Below are 13,180 nucleotides of genomic sequence, written 5' to 3' on the forward strand. Positions count from 1 at the left end.
ATCTGGATATCAAACTAGCTAGCTTAGCCTCAGGGTAAAATGACAGCAGTGGCCTGGTGTGTGTGTGTGTGTGTGTGTGTGTGTGTGTGTGCATGTGGCATTCGTGTGAACGTGGCATTCAGGTGCATGCATTCATGTCTGTCTATATGAGGTGGCATAAGGCCAAGCTGCTGGCTGCAACAGTGAGATTCTGTTTTTAGTTTCTATCACTCTGCACTAATCCAATTGTCCAAAGAGAGAGAGAGAGAGAGAGAGAGAGAGAGAGAGAGAGATGGTGAGGGAGAACAATCTACAACTGGCTGCTCTCCAATTCTAAATGGCAAGCTGGATGGGGATATCTATTAGACGGTGAGAGTACAGGAAACACACCCAACCACCCCCACATACACACACACATGCAAAGACTCTCGCTAACACGCCCACAAGCTTCACACAGGCACATAAACAAGCAGTCATTCACACACACATAATATTATTGCCACGATGCAAGTGAACCCCCCCCCCCCCATCTCACAAGCCCTGGATGCATAAAAATGAGGGGACAAAAACCTGTAGATGCATAAACCGACATGCAATTAGAATGACAAAATGACTCTGCCTTAGCACATTTTCTCTCTCTCTACAGCTCCTCAGCAGGGCTTGTTGATAGTGTGGCAGTACCTTGTGGTCTGAGTGTTGTTGTGTGTCCCTTATTGTTGGAAGATAGGTCCCACAGTGCCATCTGCTGGACAGATTCTTTTCTGGTGGCTTTATAACATTCACAACATTCACAATGGAAAGTCACATAATTTATTCCTTATTAAATTGTACCTGAACAATAATCTTTTATGTGCATTGTAAAAATGGTTGAATGTGTTGCCTTGTGTGACAAAAATATGTTCTCATCAACAACAACAACACTATTATATGTAGTTTTCATACACTTTAAATTTTTACGAAATCTTACACTCTACTAATAACTTGATATAAGGTGTACAGAGCTGCACATGTAGAAAGAAATTCAATTTTTAGACTGACTATAAATTTTTTTTTTTTTTTTTTTAATATTCTCTGACTCTTTAGGCTTCTCAAATCCTTCAAATTTCTGAGAGGAAAAAAAAAAAGCTGTTTGGTTGAGCTCTTCATGACTCATGCTCACAACCTTCAGTAGATTATAACCTGTGAGGAGGGGTCACAAGAATATGTTGCTTTGCTTTATGCCAGAAAAGCACAGGCCACTGACTTGAGTGACAAAAATAAATAAAAAATTAAAAGATTTACAAATTACAAAATTACAAATCTTTTCTTGTTGTTGGTGTCTGGACAGAATTTGCAGTGGAGGGGGGCTACGTCAGAGGGACTCATGACATCAAAATGATAGATGGACATAAATTTGACAGGAAAACAAAGAAAAACTAGTGATGCATCAACCATTAATGCATCTGTCATTTAAGTCCAAATGATAGAGACGTCTTTCTTTCTCTTGAGTTTACTGTCAATATAGCTTGAGAATATATGTCACTTGACTTGAACAGTTGAGTCAAGTGTCTATTGTTGTGGGCATACCTTATCTTTTTTTGACAGAAAAAGGTTTTGTCTCTGAGTTTGCTAAACTATCATCATCTTCATCATTCAACACAATGCTTAAACAAAAACATTCATATTTGTCCCTTGTCTTTCTCCATATCTCATCTGAAGAAAAAAAAAAAACTTGCTGTTGAGGTCTAGCAGCCACAATTAACCAAATTAAAATGGACTTTTTTGCCCAGGTTGAATCTTGCAGGCTGCATCTCCCTTCAAATTGGATGTTAGACAAGAAAGCCCTGCAATTCAGTTGGTGGGTGTGTTAGATAACTGCACCACTTGACTAGCACATATTTGTATGGAATTCCTTAAACAATGAGACATACAAAGCATACCTTCATGGTAGTCTTATCGCAGTGACTTGTTGTGATATACAGAAAACCTGAGTTCTGTTTATATCACAGGCTGGCCAAGATCCTCTTTCCCTGACACTAGTGGTGTGTGTGTGTGTGTGTGTGTGTGTGTGTGTGTGTGTGTGTGTGTGTGTGTGTACGTTTACACTGAAGATTCACTGTTGTGTTTTTGACTTCAAGTCAGAGCTGACTTAGTGCCAGCAGACGCAATAATCAAGCACAACAGAAGCCTTCACTGTCTTAATTTCCTGTCATAATAACAATCAATAAACACATTCTGGAAGTAAAGGAGATGAGGATGAAGTTTGGAGTTTGCTAAGATATGTATAGTTTGTCTTAAGCAAAATAAATAAGTAAGAGTAAAAGATGTGCGAGTTAATACTTGTGTGACAGTGGTGATAATATGAGGACACAGCGAGATATGATGAAGCAGAGAAGAGGCTTCCAATTTCTAATGTCTGTGGGAACATGGGGCTATGATATGAGCAGAGAATGCTGCTGGGATTAGGATGTGTGTCTGTGCTTGTTTGTGTGTGAAGGAGAATATTTATGGGTATGTGTGTGCGTGTGCGCATGTGTGTCTCAAACAGACAGATGGACAGACAGAAATAGCCAGGAGATGAGAGTGAGATGTGGAGGTACGGGGGTGGGCGGGTGGCTGAGTGTTGTGTTCAAAATGGCAGGTTTCAGAATGAAAATATGTTCAAGTCAAGTGAGAATGACAAACAATTTAATGGTGGATTTAATAAGACAATAATAAGCTGGAGTTCATATTTCAACATCATATCAGTGCCAATGTTGTATTTATGTAAAATTAATTATGTGAGTGGTACTAAATGAGCACTACCGGATCTTTCACCAACTGCGTTTTTTTTTCTCCCTATTACACACACCATTAGCCTATGCTAAAGAAATTTCTTGATGGATCATCCATTATGAATTGCCAATCTAATTTTGAAATGACACACGTTTGGTCAATTACATCCCACAGACTTTATGAAAGACATATTTCTCCTGTTACATATAGCAAAAGCTTAAAGTGATAGTTCAACAATTTGAGCTTATTCACTTTCTTGTTGAAAGTTAGTCGAGTATATGCTAGTCAATATGAAACTAAAGCTCACAACCAGCTAGCTTAGCTTCAGCACTGAGACTGGATACGGGAAGAAACAGCTAATAAAACAAATGGAGTTGAATAAAAAAAAGAAAAAAGGCAGAAACAGCTAGTCTGGCAGATGAGATATAATGTGTTAACTTGAGAGCTTTAGAGCTGCTGGTAGGTGGATTTTTTCTGCCTTTAACAGAGGCCTTTACATACTTTATGCTAAGCTAAGGCTATAGCTTTATATTTACCATGCAGATATGATGTTGGTAAATGTCAAACTATTCCTTGACAGTATTAAAATCATCTTCATAAGTATCCATAAGGAGTTTATTAGCCGAGACTGCTCTGCTACAGTTAATTTTAAGCTAGTTTGGTTTACAGGAGGCTAAGCTAATTTGGCATTTAGCATTCTTTCACTCACAGGCAGGCAGTGCTTGTTGTTTATTGAGGCTTGGCCTCCTTAATGATGAAGACAAATGAGCTCATTATCAAGTGTTTGTGCGTGTGAGAGTAAGTGTGTTTGTGTTCATGTGTTGCCTACATGCATCTGCCAGTTTACTGTATGTGTTCTCATAAGTGTGTGTAGCCTTGTTTTGAAGGAAAGCTCCATCTCATGAGGTTAATTGCTTCGTTTAGCCTTAGTTGTTGAATTGTCCCTCCTTTAAACGCAACTCAAAGCTCTGTCTTTTATGTACGTAGCACGTGTGTGCTCTTGCTCGTGACTGTATCAGCCAATCAGCAGCGATGATCACTAGCAGAGTGAGTGAAGGGAAGATAGGGGAGGGGCTCATCTCCCATTTTGTATTTAATTGTATTATGAATCCTTATGGCTGCGTTGTACAGGATACATTGACTTCTTATCATGTGCAGCCATTATCAGATGCTGTTCATTTATTTACCATAAGTGTGATGCTGTCATGGATGAGATAAACGGTGAGATAGAGAATCCCTACTCGGTAATTAAATTAACACCTAAATGTATTTTAATCTAAAGAGATCATTTGGGAATAAATTCATAGCTAATGGTGTGTTTAGTAGAAAAATCATGCATGTGAATTGTGGTATAATGAGGATCGGTGAGGGTTTGTATGGAGAGCACACAGCAGTTTGGCTGTGCTGCAGTTCTGATGTTGGACATTAGGGGGTGGTAAAAGACAGGGGGGGCAAATGGAAGCACTTAAAGAGGAAAACAAAAGAAATTAAGCAAGAACAGACAATTTGAATAAAGTAAAGCATGAAATTACTGATACTGTTCAGACATAACCCTGTTATGAATCCCTCCACTTTATTTATCATCCACTGGTCACAATGTTACCATACAAAACCGAATTCCAACATGGAACTGCATTGGAATGTGATTATTTTTAATACGCACACACACATTCAATAACAAAATTAAATACAGTTGTTTTATAAAATAAACAGAGCAGAGGAAAAGAGACACATTGAGTGATATTAAGACATGCAGTGACAAATATAAAAAATAGACATTTCTTTTCTTTTTCTGTACAAACATACATGGACACATATAAATATATAGAAGTAGAAAAGAGTGTATTTTTAAAATACAAAGGTCAAATTGTACAGTTACATTCCATAATAACAAAACAGGAGACATAGCACAATATTCAAGTGAGTTTGCCTTTTTCCACAGACGCTGTACAATATTGTACACTGTAAAAGCAGAAATTAGATCACACAACTGTTGGTTTCTCTCGGTGGAGTCTGTTCACGCCGCTGTAAACATTACAAACGAAGTAAGGGTACAGTCTTTGTTGGTGGATTTCTGTTTGAAATCACTCATTCAAGCAACTTTCGGAGAGACTGTAATGACAACTGAGCAATCTGTTCTCGGAGCGATCGCTTTCATGCCTTCACGTCACCTCCATCACAACTTCAGTGCCATATTTTATTTTCTCTGAGTCTCTCAGCGCTTAGGCAGCAAAGAGGATATTTGGTAAATTAAACAAGACAAGCATTACAGTGAACAAGAAACAGTCATCATATAGTTTATACAAGTTGGCACAAAGAACACGCATTTGCCAGAATGTGTTGAAATGTTGCTCCCATCACACAGTGAAACCATGCTATGCCTTCTCTATTTGTTCCTCTCTAGTTCTGCCTGACGTCCTGCAGCAGTTTGTTGATCTCATGCACCAGCTCGCTAGCGTCCATGCCTGCCTCGTGGCGGCTTTCGCTGCGCTTTCCACCTTGGTGACCCTGATGGAAGACGCCATCAAAGTCATCTTCCTCGTAGTTCTCTGGGATTTCTTCCATGGCTGGCAGCCATTTGAGGTGCGGCGGCTGTCCGTTGGTGGAGGTGGAGGTGGAAGTGGAGGTGGAAGATGAAGGAGAAGAAGAAGAGGAGGAGGAAACATGGTTGGTCCCCACAGATCCAGTTCCAGGGTTTAGATAGTGGGTATTAGCTGCCCACGCAGCCACACCTGGGGGATAAGCAGGACCTTTCCCACCGGGCAACAACCCTCTACGATTGTCCTGAGGAACAGCGTTGTTACTATGGTTACTAGCAATGTTGCCACCACGTCCGCTTCCTCTCTCAGTGGTTGATGAGGACGAGGGGGGGCTTGTTTCAGTGCACTCTGTGTATGAGTCCATATTAGGGGGGAGGAGCCGCTGGAACACGGAGTTCATCTCTGTGAGGAGGGAGCCAGCCCCTCCTCCAGCTGCACATGCATCACTTCCTCCTCCAGCGATGACTCCCCCAGCTCCGGCTTCTTCGTTCCCAGACTCCTTGCCAAAAGTGGAGAAGCTTTTGCGGCGCTCCGAGTCAACTGAGGACTGGTCATCGTCGATCTGTGGCTGCTGAGAGGACTCCTCTCCGGGGATGTACATGTTGTTGCGGTAGTCAGAGGAGGAAGCGGGCGATGAGAGGGGGGGCATCCAGCACTGGTCAGAGTGTCCCAGGACGCGACATTCGTCCGTGCACAGTCTCATAGCTAAAGCAAAAAAAAAAAAAACAAAACAAGGGAGAGAGAGTCAAGAAGAGATCCAACTACAGGAAAGTTTTTATGACATTTACTGAGTAAACAAAAACAACGAATAACTGCAAAACAAAGCAAGTGATACATCTCAAGTGATCAAAAAATATTTAGACACAAGTAGGGTTTGAAAAATGTTATGTACAAAAAATGTCAATACGCTTTAATAAAACATGTCTTAAACCTTGAGACTGTGGTATGGTATCGCTATACTTGACGAGATACACAGTTCAGCAGGAGGTCATGGTTCTGATTCTTTTTCTTTTGCATGGAAACAAGAGCTGTTGAGTCTGAGACACCTTGCCTTATACTATTAGAATGCTTTGTGTACCATACGTATTGAATATTTTATATTGCAGCGCTTCAGCCTTTCATTAATTTCAAAATCACAGCTCTGCCTGGTGGTGGTTTCCCTCGTTTTTTTTTTTCCTCCTGATGTCTTCATATTCCTGCCTGGAGGAGCAGATTGTTGGTATTTACAGCCTACAGCTCGACTATCCGGGCAGTGCCAGGTATGAAAACAATCACAGGAACTAGATAAATAAATAAATAAATAAATAACTGCCAGATCCCACTCGAATGGCATCACAGGCAGATGTTAATGTAATATTTGGCTGCTCTGCCGAGAATGTACACACCCAATTGTGTGGCTGAGGCAGGGATTTGCTTGTTTAGTTCTTTTATCATATCTAGCATGAATAGCCACATTTGCCCATCTAAATAGAAAAATCTAAACAAATTAAATCTATTGGAGAGAAACAGGGATAATCCTCCCTCTCGGCCCATTATCTCCTTCCCCTCCCCTTTTTTTCATATTAGAATAAAAGATAGTGGAAGGGAAGGGAAAAGAGGAGGGCTGCAACACCTCCAAGTCTTTCTCAAAGGGAGAAAAAAAAGAGAGATAAAGAAAGACCATCCATGTCCACCACCCCTCCCTTTACCCGTCTCAATAAAGATAGAGAATACATTAACAAGTACAGAAGAGAGAGAGAGCAATGCTGAGGAGCTCTTGGGCATGTGGGGTAGAGCGAGGGAGGGACAATCAGTGAGAGAGAGAGAGAGAGAGAGAGAATAACATCATTCTAAAAGCAATTACTATGAATTCTCCTCAGTTCAGACATGAAAGCGTACCACTGTCACTCACCGGGGGTGGGGGGGGAGAAAAAGAAAAGAAAAAGAAGGGAGGAATAAAAACAGCTCCCTGAGACGCATACCGATGAGTGACAGGCAACTCATCTCCGCTCCAGGGAGGATTTTACAGACACGACTCTATCTGAGGGGCAGATAACGCACACACACACAGACACAGACACACACACAGACACACACATATAGTAACACAAACAGCCAGACACACTGTAACCTCTCTCGGTGTGATAACGAGCGTGGAAATGAGGGCTGTGTGGAAGAATGGGGCTGAGTACAATGGGGATTGTGTTGGCAACAGGGTGAATGGAGTGGCTGTATAGGCAGGTGTACAGACAAATAATGGGCTTAGGCCTGATGCTGTCCGTGGTGCTGAAATTTGTCAGGCAGGAGGTACATTAGAGGGCTTGGGTGTGGTCTGGAGGAGAGCTCGGGTCAATACTAGTTCATGTCAAATTTGGTCTGAGAAAGAAAATGTCTCATTTTCGAAACAGAGTCTTTCAAGTTTTTCAGTCATTTCATGTGACTTAGGGTGGATCAAACCTCGACAAAATTCATCCAAAAGTGTAACCAAAACCTTTGCGAGATAAGATTCAGCTTAGGTGTGATTGCGCCGCGAAGGTGAGATGATAGTTGAGTGTGAGGTATCACTGTAGAAGGTGCAAGGTATGTGACTCAGCTGAGTGGAGCCAATTTGGCAAGTTATGGTGAGAAAAGTGCAAAAAAAAAAAAAAAGAAACAAAAAAGTTGTTTTGGTGTGTAGCCGCGAAGGAGGAGAGGGAGAGGGTAAAAAATAAGCTGGTTTCTCAAAGCTCACCTGGGTGGAGTCGATGGTGCATTTCGAGGTGTATCAGGTCAGAAAAGCCCTCCCCCAGCAGCAATCTGTCCACGGGGGATTCCCTCCCCATGTCACAGTCACTGTCCCCCGCCTCGCTGTCCCCACGGCCACTGTCCTTCAGGCTGAACTTGTCCATGTCTTGTAATGCATACCTGCGGGGAAGCATTCACAAAAAGATTACCAACACAAAATACAAAGCTGAATGTATTCTGTTATGCACGCTGACAGAATTAATCTCTTCTTGTAGGAAAGACTAATGAGAAATAAATCCATCACATAAAACTTAAGGATGCTTCTGGAATCTGTCAAAATCTCTAAGACTCTGCACATAAATCCTACATTGTGGATAGATCCCATCAATAAATCTATCACAACAGCCTCTATGGGTATCAATAAATCTATCATCTGCAGATTATATAGAGGGGAGTATTATGATGAAAGTCGTGATGGATGCACACTTCAAAACCTGAGCCCAATTCTTTAAGAAGAGAAGCAGCCTACCAAGAAAATAGTTGTGACATTCAGACAAATGAGTTGCATACTTTTGAACTGAATGACATTGGTATGATAACAACTTATGAAAAAAAATACATTTACACGCCATCAAACCATGATCTCCATGTAACTGAGCAGCTGACAGGCAAAACTTCACAACAGGTTGTTGGGAAATGTAATACACAATGAAACACAAGTGGTTTAAAAAGTAAACAAAAGATAATCTGTTAGGGGAGGAAGGGGGAGGACTGAGGGATAGGGGTAAATTACCTGTAGCTGCGGGAGTATTTGTTGCCACGGAAACTGGGTCTGGGCTGGTACTGGCCCTGATGGAGCATGGACAGAAGCTGTGAGACTTGCTACATCCAAAAATAACAAAACAAACAAAATAAAACAAACAAAAAGAAACAGAAAAAAAAGGGGAGGGGGGGTGAATAACAGATGGGAAATTGAGGAGGGGGGTAAAAAAAAGGAGAGAGAGACAACACAGAAGACAAAATAATGGATGAGTAAACACAAAATGTCTGATGGAGAGGCTGCTGAAAATGGATGAGACAAAATGGATGACGTTATAACAGAAAAAAAAAAAGGTAGATGGGGGTGAGTCTAGATGAATATGGAGACATATGACTGAGGGGTGAGTTGTGGTTATGACGGAGGTGATGGTGACAGGGTGTAAACAAGGTAAAGACAAAGACACATCTATAATCATCAACAGTTTTAATGAGAGTCAGTTTGAACTACAGGGCAATGTTGATTAAGTCACTGTCACACATGGAGATGAGTTAATTTGCTCAAACGGAGACAGCTGTGTGAGGATGAGAGGGCTGGTGTGTGTGTGAGTGTGAGTGAGTGTGTGTGAGTGTGTTTATTTCTGTGTGTGAGAGTGAGAGAGAGAGACTGAGAGAGGAGAGAGAGAGAGAGAGAGAGAGAGAAAATTTGGATAGGGGCTGAGGGAGTACATTTGAAATTTCTGAGAGTAATTTGCTTCTGAGTGAGTTAGTGTGTGTGTGTGTGTGTGTGTGTGTGTGTGTGCGAGTGTGAGTGTGTGTGTCAGGGTGTGTATGTGCTCACCTCCACTGGTGGAGTTGCGTGCGCCAGTTCCAGGGCGAAGCTCTCTGGAATGTGATTGGACGAGATGGTCACTAGGCTGTTCAGGGATTGGCGGCTGTGGTGGTTCTGTCTGCTCCCCATCTGGGCTCGGTCCATTGGGGGCGTGGCTGAAGGTGAGCGGTGGTGAGCTCTGATTGGCAGGGTCCCGTTCACAGTGGGAACCAGGGTGATATCACCTTTGTGGATTTGGCGCGAGGGCTTCTTGGGGTGGTGCTGGTGGGTCGACTCAGCCACCCGGCAGTTGTAGGAGTTCCTGGTGTCCTTCTTCTCACGGTTGCAGCGAGCAGCAAACACCACCATGATGACCAGGAGCACGGCACAGATGGCCCCCAGGGAGATGATGATAATCAGGGATGCGTCGAGTGAAGACTCCCCCTGGTCCATCACCTGGACGTGGTTCTCCATGTTCTCATAGAGGGTGATTTTCAGAACCGCCTTAGCACTGAGGCTCTCGCTTCCCTGATCTCGGACCACGACTGTCAGCTCGGCGCTCTCCTGGGGGAAGTTCTCCAGGCTGGCGTTGGCGTGGATTTCACACGTTCTTGGGTCAATGAGGAAGAAACCCTCCTCGTTGCCGCTGACGATGGAGCAGATGAGCTCAGCATTGACCCCTGTGTCATGATCGGTCGCCCTGACCACTGTTACCAAGTGCCCAGCCTCTGTGAACTTTGATGCAGGCACATCAGCGGTGAAGTTCCAGAGCTGGGGCACCACGATGACTGGAGGGTTGTCATTCTCATCCAAGATGTTGAGCACAACTGTAGCATTACTCAGCAGAGGTGGTTTTCCTGCATCTTTGGCTTGGACAACAAAGGAGATACGACTTACATCCTCACGATCAAACGCGCGCAGTGCATAGATGGCGCCATTGGAGGGGTCGATGGTGACGTAGGTGGAGATGGAGCTCCCGTGAACAGAGTTCTCCAAGATGGAGTAGCTCACTTGTCCATTGGCATCCAGGTCAGGGTCTGTGGCCATGATGGAGGTCAGATACGCTCCAGGGGCATTGTTCTCTGATTTAAAGATCTCATATCGCCCCTTCTCAAAACGTGGTGGGTTGTCATTTTCATCAGTGACATGCACAGTGAAATGTTTGACAGTGGAGAGACTGGGAGTCCCCCGGTCCTCTGCCACCACTGTCAGACTGAACTCTGACCTCTTCTCTCTGTCCAGAGAAACGTTGGTCAGAATCATGTAATTGTTCTCATAAGTCTTCTGCAGTTTGAAATAGCCTTGACCATGAAGTTTACACTCTACCTCCCCATTCAACCCCGCGTCCAAGTCCTCCACCCTCACCAGAGCTACAAACGTGTCCAGAGCAGAAGCCTCAGATATGTAAGCTGCATCCCCGTTCCCCTGAGAGGACATGAGATTGATGCTGATGTCTGGTTTGTTGTCGTTCACATCTACCACTTTGACCAGGATCTTGCAGTGAGCGGGCATTGAGTTCGGACCCATGTCCTGCGCTTGCACATCAATATCGTAGGAGTTCATGGTCTCATAGTCCACACGCCTGATGAGGGTCAGGTGACCGCTGTCGGGGTTAATTTTGAAGGTCTCCATTATTTTGGGGGACACGTGACTACTGAAGGAGTAGACTATTTTGGCGTTAGTGCCCTCATCCGCGTCAGTGGCGTTTAAGTCAATGAGCAGAGTGCCAACAGGTGCGTTTTCTGGAAGATTTATGACATATGACGACTTGTCAAAAATTGGGCTGTTGTCGTTTGAATCAGCCACACTGATTCTGAGGAGGGTCGAACCCGTTCTCGGGGGAACGCCCCTGTCAGAGGCCGTGTATTGAAGTTCGTAATTGGAGCGCACCTCCCGGTCCAGCTCCCTGAGCACCACCAGCTCAGCATATTTAGCCCCGTCAGTCCTGGACTGGATGTCAATCTTAAAGAAGTTGTTGGGCTCTAACGCGTAAGTGTACAGGGAGTTCTCCCCGACGTCGGGGTCTGTGGCGCTGTCCAGGGGAATGCGCGCTCCCACGGCCGCGCTCTCGGAGATCTCAATGGGGATGACAGCACGGGCGAACTGGGGTGCGTTGTCGTTGATGTCCAGCACTTCCACCTCGACGTGAAACAGCTGCAGGTGCTCGGTGGGCAGGGTCAGCACGTCAAATTGAATGGAGCAGTTGAGATTCTTTTCGCAGAGTTTCTCACGGTCAATTTTGGTCCTGATGCTGATTTCTCCGTCCTGCTCTCGCACCGTAAGGAAAGACGAGCTCCCTCTTTGCATAGCTCTGAAGCGGAGCGACACTGAGCTCGGAAGTTTAGCCAGAACATCCGCGACATCTTCCTTTAAACGGGCGATAACCGTGCCAACCTTCTGCTCCTCATAAATCTGATATTTTAGTGTCTTACCGGTGACGTGTTGTGCTGCCAGCGCCAAAACAACCACAACTTTCCACATTCTTGCCAGACAGAGTCCCTTCATCTTTCTTGGTTGCATCTTTGTGGAAGCCAAAAAACAGATTAAAATTAGCTCCAAAATGTAGAGCAAGGAAAATCCAGTTTTAACTTAAAGTAAATGCTGTCCACCTTCAATCAGCAGCTGCATTGCTTTCTCCGCGGAGCGATTAGGGAAAAAAACACTCGAATATTCAAGACAGGCTATCTCAAGTTGCACTAATTTCCATAAAAGCATCCAAACGTGCTTCTATCTTTCCTCCCTTATCATACAGACATGCTCTAGTGTGCAGGAGAACCAGCTGAGTGCCACTGAAATCTGTGCGCCTTTCTCCCTCTCCTCCCTGCGTCTGGTCTGTGCGCCGTGCGCTCTCTCACGCTCCCTCTCTCCGTTTGAGGTGCCTCTGCACACAGACTTGCCCAAAATAACCCGCCTCAAACCAACTAGTTGTACATCAGCCACGGCCCCCCCTTTCACATCCCGGGAAAGGCAAAGGCTTCTTAAATCAAAAGCTGGCTGGTGGCCACTCAAACTCCACAGAGGAGAGGAGAAGGAGGCGCAAGAGGGGTGGAAAAAAAGAAAGTGGGGGGTAAAAAAAAAAAACCCCGCCCTGTTGGGTTCACTTTCCCCACTTTTTCAGATTAACGACCAAACCGCTACAATGGACAAGGGAGAAAATACACTGGAGAAGAAAACATCCATTCAGAGAGCTTACCCTGACGCTGTAAAAACACGGGAATGTTTACAACTTTCTCGCTTCGGTTCTGTTCCCTCCAGACAGCATGGAGACGCAGAAAACAGTCAGAGTCTAAATTCTGATTAGACAAGACAAAGATACAGTCACCACCTATAAAGCCATGGTAGGCGCACTTTTGATAGCTATACAACATATAACATATAACCCAACCCTGGCACAAACGGCTGTCACTACTCACTCCAACTACACGACTGACGCACTGGATGCCTTGGCATTAGCGCATATACATGCAATGAGCTTACTGTATTTGTGTTCTTTCAAGTGGCAGCTGACTACCCGCTTCTCCCCCTCTTTCTCCGAGCACAGGCACTTTGTTGTAGATGTTTTGAGTGCAATATATAGGGTACATATAAATATATGCATAAATATATATATATATATATATATTTTTTTTTTTTTCAC

General features: G+C 44.0%; 1 protein-coding gene across 2 annotated transcripts; it reads right to left on the reverse strand.

Moving 5' to 3' along the window:
• Window positions 1–4,284: 4,284 nt before the first annotated feature.
• pcdh18a (protocadherin 18a) lies at window positions 4,285–12,561 on the reverse strand. 2 transcript variants are annotated; one of them, XM_023422133.2, is made up of 4 exons: window positions 9,574–12,561; window positions 8,770–8,825; window positions 7,984–8,156; window positions 4,285–5,978 (listed from the first exon to the last, which is right to left on the reverse strand). In XM_023422133.2, the coding sequence occupies exons 1-4, from the start codon at window positions 12,061–12,063 to the stop codon at window positions 5,134–5,136; spliced, it is 3,564 nt and encodes a 1,187-aa protein (XP_023277901.1). In that variant the 5' UTR covers window positions 12,064–12,561; the 3' UTR covers window positions 4,285–5,133. The 2 variants fall into 2 exon arrangements, with proteins under 2 accessions (XP_023277901.1, XP_023277900.1); XM_023422132.2 differs by having other exon boundaries at window positions 8,770–8,858.
• Window positions 12,562–13,180: the final 619 nt, after the last annotated feature.

This window comes from Seriola lalandi, unplaced genomic scaffold, assembly GCF_002814215.2.
Source record: "Seriola lalandi dorsalis isolate HSWRI2012SDOR001 ecotype SW California unplaced genomic scaffold, Sedor1 jcf7180002054678, whole genome shotgun sequence".
Taxonomy (NCBI): Eukaryota; Metazoa; Chordata; class Actinopteri; order Carangiformes; family Carangidae; genus Seriola; species Seriola lalandi.

Coding starts and splice junctions, on each gene's coding strand:
- pcdh18a (XM_023422132.2), bottom strand. CDS start 12,063: ATGCAACCAAGAAAGATGAAGGGACTCTGTCTGGCAAGAATGTGGAAA. Junction 8,859..9,573: donor ACGCAACTCCACCAGTGGAG/GTGAGCACATAC, acceptor TTTTGGATGTAG/CAAGTCTCACAGCTTCTGTC. Junction 5,979..7,983: donor GCACCATCGACTCCACCCAG/GTGAGCTTTGAG, acceptor TTTTTGCTTTAG/CTATGAGACTGTGCACGGAC.